The sequence below is a fragment of the Anopheles nili genome, chromosome 2, assembly GCF_943737925.1.
Source record: "Anopheles nili chromosome 2, idAnoNiliSN_F5_01, whole genome shotgun sequence".
NCBI lineage: Eukaryota > Metazoa > Arthropoda > Insecta > Diptera > Culicidae > Anopheles > Anopheles nili.
The window spans coordinates 51,909,874-51,915,873 of NC_071291.1; the positions used below are offsets into that span (position 1 = coordinate 51,909,874).

General features: G+C 48.3%; 1 protein-coding gene across 1 annotated transcript; it reads right to left on the reverse strand.

Annotated features, from left to right (window-relative positions):
* Positions 1–2,861: 2,861 nt before the first annotated feature.
* LOC128720287 (ornithine decarboxylase-like) lies at positions 2,862–4,746 on the reverse strand. The gene is made up of 2 exons (XM_053813949.1): positions 3,515–4,746; positions 2,862–2,978 (listed from the first exon to the last, which is right to left on the reverse strand). Exons 1-2 carry the CDS (start codon positions 4,744–4,746, stop codon positions 2,894–2,896), a joined length of 1,317 nt encoding a protein of 438 aa, XP_053669924.1. The 3' UTR covers positions 2,862–2,893.
* Positions 4,747–6,000: the final 1,254 nt, after the last annotated feature.

Here is a 6,000-nt window from a genome sequence, read left to right on the forward strand (position 1 = left end):
CGCCACCATCGGGGGAGGGAAACATTCAGTTTTATTGAGTTATTCTTTGGGCCAATGTGTGTGAACCCTTCTTTTTTGACAGCCGCTAGAATTTGAGTCGTTTCGGGTGGAATGATTCGTTGCGCGTTGGAAATAAACGCGAGACGTCACTTTTCCAGTTCATTTCCATCGCCTATCTTTGCGTCGGTGCTGCCATTTTGTTCTCAAGATCGTTCGTGTGTGGGCTTCTCGAGATGCCACGCGACATGCGGGGGCGATGAAAATTAAATGATAACAGCCCGGCAGTGTCAATACTGCCGAAAACAAGTGCGTATATCGCCAAGTCGTTAACGTACGAACATGGAATCGTAAATGAGGCCAGTCCGTGGTCGTGTCTCGTGTGGCCGGGGAAAAGGACGCTTGCCAAAGGTGTCCTGGGTTGGGTTTCCACAGTTTTATCGCTGCTCCTGCGTGGTGTGATGGAGGATGTATTGATTGTTTATGGGCCGTGCACCGAGTACGGCCATCTGGTGCTCGGTGACAGCCATTAATGACGCGCTATTTGTTTTTATGTACTACCGTTTGAGTGGGGTGAACGATGTTGTCGGTGGAAAATCGACGAATTGCTTGTGTTGCGAGAGCAGAAGAGAGGTATCGTTAGGATAATTCATTCCCGTAAGTGGCATGACACGTGCCCACGTCGCGCCTGACCGGAATTAATCTAACGGCTTAAATCTGACAAATTTGACGCCCTCTGTGAGTTTCATTGGCTTACAGAAGAAAAACACAAGCCGGAAGCATAAACAGGCATTAGAGAAAGGCATAAAATTCGTTCAATTTTGTGCTGTTAGAAGCATTAGCTCGAGATGCTCAAGAAATACTGAGCTCTTCCGTTTTAACTAATCATTAAATCATCCTTCCAGCTCCTGTCATAGATTATCCGAAATTGCCTTAAAAAAGAGATTGTTTGAAGTCGAAAAACACCCACCCAAACGCTAAGCAAAGGGCACCTGATCTGATTTTCGAATACGAAAGTGCTCTTGACCCACGTCCCCTACCTCACAAATCCTGCCTTATCTGTTGAGGCTTCCCTGCGTAGCCTAGCTTTCTACCAACGAACGCAAAGTGAGATGTACGCAGACTTTTTGTTATACGGGGCATGAATCACGTTTAATTAGCACATAATTCCAGTGAAGTTGCGTCGTAAATAACGGCCGACTTCCCACTTACTCGCCGTCGTTCGGCACTTGAGCGAGGATCTTCCACCAAAAGGTAGACTATTACACAATGCGCGCTCTCACTAAGGCTCTTTTGTTGGTGGCTCTTTACATTTTTTGTTGCCCCTGTTTCGCCCGTTGGCAACGATTCAACGTTGCCATGGCAACGATCCCGCGGCAGTTGATGGAAGGTTGATGGGCGCCCGCGCCAGCTCCTGAGGTTGGTTTTAAATTGCGTTAAAGTGGGCACATTCGCGTAACGTGTGGCAGAGAAGGGACAGCCTTTAATTTACGGCTGAAAAGTTCTTTTCCCAAGCTCTTCGTTTTGCACGCGTCCGGGTTCACAAATCCAGCCACCCGTCCCGTAGGTGTTGGCAGCAGTTCAAGTGTCTCACGCCACCCGTTCTAATTAGGCAGAGCGGTAGAACCAACACCTCGGCCTGCCAATGGTTGGATGGCTCCGGGGTCGAGGGCATCCGTCTCGGTGGTGCTTTGCATCCTTCACGCGTCCTGTTGCGCACGTCCACACCCGGTGGGCTAATATTTCACCGGTCGCGCGTGGCTGCGGGTTGCAATATTTTACGACGACGCCTAGAGCACACTTATATTCGTGGCTGATTTACGGTTCACCAGCACCGGTGCAGTGGTGGCATGTGGTGAACTGCTTTGACATGGTGTGGGAAGCGAAATCCTTACCGTAGATGACGCGGTTGATCCCGTCAGCCGGTGGTAAGGATCCGGCCGCGAAGCCCCGTCCAGTAACTGGTGCTGACGTTGAAGGGAAATGGCCCCGGATCAGTAACCTGGAGCAACACGGTGTGGTGTCGGTGTATCACACCCGAAAAAGCCCTGCTCGAGCTTCACCCGGAACCGATGCTTTCGGTGGTGATCCCACTCTTCCGGTTCTAGCATGCGACCTGGGCGGGTGCGCTGGAGCACGTAAGGAGATCGGAAATTTCCATCAAATCTAATTTATTTTACCGTCAACAGCTTTTTGTGTTATTGCACCCACAGGGTAATAAAAGTGGATCATCTCTCTACCGCAACCACGTGAAGATTCGAGTGGGGCGGATGTAAGGTTGGGTCGTCGTGAGAGAGAGAGAGAGAGAGAGAGAGAAAAAAAGGAGAAGAGCCCTAGAGTTTGGTTTTATGTTACGGAAAGAAATTGAAGAAAGCCGCCCCAGCCGCTGGCGGAGGAGTTTCGCATCCCCGGGGCAGAACCGGTCGCGGAGTAAAAATGATAAATAAAGATGGAGCAAAAAGGAGCGTACTTGAAAGTAAATTCGGGGCCACTCGGTGGTCGGTACATGTTCGGAGTGTCCTGAAGAAAGAAAGAAGAAAAAAAACTGGGTACCACGAAGAAAGGATTTTCATCCCATCTGGAGCTGGTGTAAACATAAAAGTGGATAGGATCGCTGTTGCTGCTTGCCGGAAAGGCCAAAGGACCGAAACGGGTCCATTCGGTGGGTGGTGACGCCACGCGGAAATAGATTCACCCGCCAAAGGTACTTCGCCACTTGAAATTTACTACCACCGCTAGCAATCGGTGACTGCGGTGAAAGCGAACTGATGGCAACATCCGGACGAGCAGCTGAGGTTAGTTAGTTTTGAAATACCCTTTGGATTTCGACGTGCTTGGGTGTTTTATTAAACCTTGCGGTCGAATGGAAAGTCAAGAAAGGTGGTCCGGTTCGCTGCTAGCGAGCGTTTCCTAGGGCGTTCTCGAGAAACGTGAGTGTTTTTCGCTTCCAGTCCGTGCCCGAGATCGTGTCGAGCGTTTTCCTGCAACGAAAGTGGGCAAATCGAGACGTGAAAAGCGAGCAGCAATGTAGTGTGTTTTCACGTGACGTGAGCGCTTTCTAAAGGAAGAAGGATTCTTTGTTGCGTTTCTAGAAAGATACTGAGCAACGTCAAATTTGTGTTGGCTACTTTGATCTCATCGCAGGGTTCTAACGGAATCAAAAGCTTATCACAAAACGTTCATCATAAAAGGAAAGCAAACAATCGTTTCAGTATTCCATAGACGAGATTCGGAGAGTTTTTTTTTATGTGAACCTTTCAATTCATCACATTTGAATTGTTCTAGAAAAAGCAATTCACCGCATTTTGTCAACGATCGATGAGCTCATGCTTCACGTGATAGTATTTTATGAGTTTCTTCCTCGCTGATAACAGCTTGTCCTGATTAATTCTACATTACACACATCAAACAGGAAGCCGGCAGTGAAATATTCATTGGAGTGAGGGGAGGGAATCTAAGATCATTTGGGAATAAATGCTTGCGGGAAAAAGAATAAAACAAAAAACGTTGTACTCACCATGTGTCCTCTCGCACGTATACCTGCACCGTTGGCTTCGGAAACCCGTTAAAGTTGGTTGCGAAGGTCATGCTGTACGCGCCTAGATTCTCAAACACGATGTAGTCGCCAATGTGATGCTCGGGAAAGTCCACGTTCTCGCACACGATGTCCGTTGAGTCACAAGTAGGTCCCCAGATGGTGGTCCGGTAGGTCGGTTCATGTTGTCGTTCGCGTCTCACCATCGGCATCGCACAGTGTAGATCCTTGATCTCGCGCAAGCTTAGCCAATCAAACAGTGTCCCGAACACACCGTCGTTGATGTAGTACATCACCTGCTCGATTTGGTCGGTCTCGTCACGTAGCACCTTCTTGCCTTGTACGGTTGAAAGCAGCGTCACTGCTGATCCGACGTAAAATCGACCTGGTTCAGCTACCACGTCCACTGTGTCTGTTGGGAAGAACTCACGCAAGCCTCGTTGGACGGCTTGCGCGTACTCGTCCAGTGGTTTGTCACTGTCCCCAGGAAAACCTCCTCCGACGTCTAGCAATCGCAGTTCCATTCCTAACTCGGTACGGGCGTAATCAAACACTCCTCGTGCGGACTCGATCGCATGGTAGAAGCAGCTCGCATCCAGACTTCCACAGCCTACGTGGAAACTCACGCCAATCACGGTCATTCCGAGTTGATGAGCCTTAGCCAACAACCGACGTCCATCACCACGTGCGTCACAACCAAACTTCTTCCCGAGAGCTATCAACACCCGGTCGGAATCGTGGCGAATGCGCAGGATGAGCTGTGCCTCCGGAAACACGCGATGAACCTTCTCCAGCTCGCACTCATTGTCGAACGTCATGCGCTGGATTCCGTGCGTTTGCGCAAACGCTAACGCTTCAACCGATTTGATCGGATGCGCGAATATAATGCGTTCCGGTGCAACACCGAGTGCGAGAATTGCACGCATTTCCGCTTCCGAGGCACAATCAAACCCAGTACCGAGGGTCGCCAGCGTAGCCAAGATGGCTGGGTCGTCGTTGCACTTGACGGCGTAGAATGGCGTTACGCGTGGCATGCTACGCAGCCAGGTCACGTGTTTACGCACCACATCGTCTAGGTCAAGCACGTGTAGTGGGTGTTCTCGCGTTCCGGCGTCGATGATACGATCGATCTCTTGCTGAATGTCCTGACTGGCTGTTGGAGGGCGAACCGTTACGTTGGTCAACTTGCGAAGGCTCACTTCCGGTGCGTCCATGATGTTGTCGCTTTGACGCCTCGAGGCGTACTGCGGACGTTTTCGGAAAATGGGAAGCGTGTGTGGTAATCAGTCTCAAGCCGGATCGGGGTGGACAGTTTGATAAGAGGACGTCTTTGAATTGTGTTGTCTTTGAACAAAACAAGTAACAAGTCAACGAGAGTGAGTGAGCGAATAAGACGAGATTTTATGGAACGAAGCTGCCATGCTTTGGCGGCCGTTGATCTGGCGACCCAGGATAAGTTGGGAACATGGGAAGAACACAAGGTAATGGTGGTTTTTGGCAATTTCTGGCAGAATTGTCCAATTGTTTCAAAGTGTACTGATGGATAGACAATTATTGAATGTATTAAAAAGACATATCTCTACTCATTTAACATACGCGTTGGTACCGAATATTGTACCACGCAAAAGTATAGCACAGATGAATCTAATATATAATAGCTGCCACAGAGGTTTGCCTAAAACCGAGTCGCAGAGAGCTTCACAAGATAGATAATAGATTCCGTTACAGATGTGTTTTATGAAGTTAGTCAGTAGAACAGCTTGGACAATGACTGCCTCACCAAGAGCTGTATTTGCACTGCAATGTTTACGCTCACGGATAGTTGCATTGTGACATGTTATCTTCGCGAAGATCATGTGGATCAAAACAGTGTCATGATCGTTATCGTCATCGAGAGGCCGTCGTTTAATTTAAATACACTTTGTTATTAACAGACAGCATTAAAGCAGACAGTCTAAACAGCATGATATTAGTTGCAATCGGTATCAACACATACCGATTTGCCATGTAAAGAGACCCGATGTACATGCAACCGTGTCATTATAACCCTAGATCAAAAAACAAATAAGCCGTCTATTTTATTCCATTAAAAAAATCAACCGACAACGACTAGTACTGTTTCTATGACAACCAACGTTTTTTTTTTTAACAAAATGCACAATTCCGATAAGGTTTACATTATTTTCTTCAGAATCAAGAGTGCTATCACCGTTCGGATGGCACGCTTACCATATCGGTCATTGGAAATCGCGGTTAAGGGTTGTCACGACCGATATCGAGTGAATGGAAACAATCGACAGAGATAGATCAGAGCGCGTCTGTCATTCAAACTCACCTGCACCGATTGGCCGCGGATTCGAAATTGGCTCTTTTTTTAGTCACCAAGCAACACCATCGTTAGCGTTCCTTTAAACCCATTCCACTCGATTAAATGGCAAAAAAGCGCTTCGGGGGAGAAAATTGGTGAG

What these genes read in the sequence shown, in the direction of transcription:
- LOC128720287 (XM_053813949.1), bottom strand. Translation starts at nt 4,746, where the DNA reads ATGGACGCACCGGAAGTGAGCCTTCGCAAGTTGACCAACGTAACGGTT. An exon ending in TACGTGCGAGAGGACACATG is followed by an intron (nt 2,979 to 3,514) that starts GTGAGTACAACG and finishes CTTTCGTTGCAG; the next exon opens with GAAAACGCTCGACACGATCT.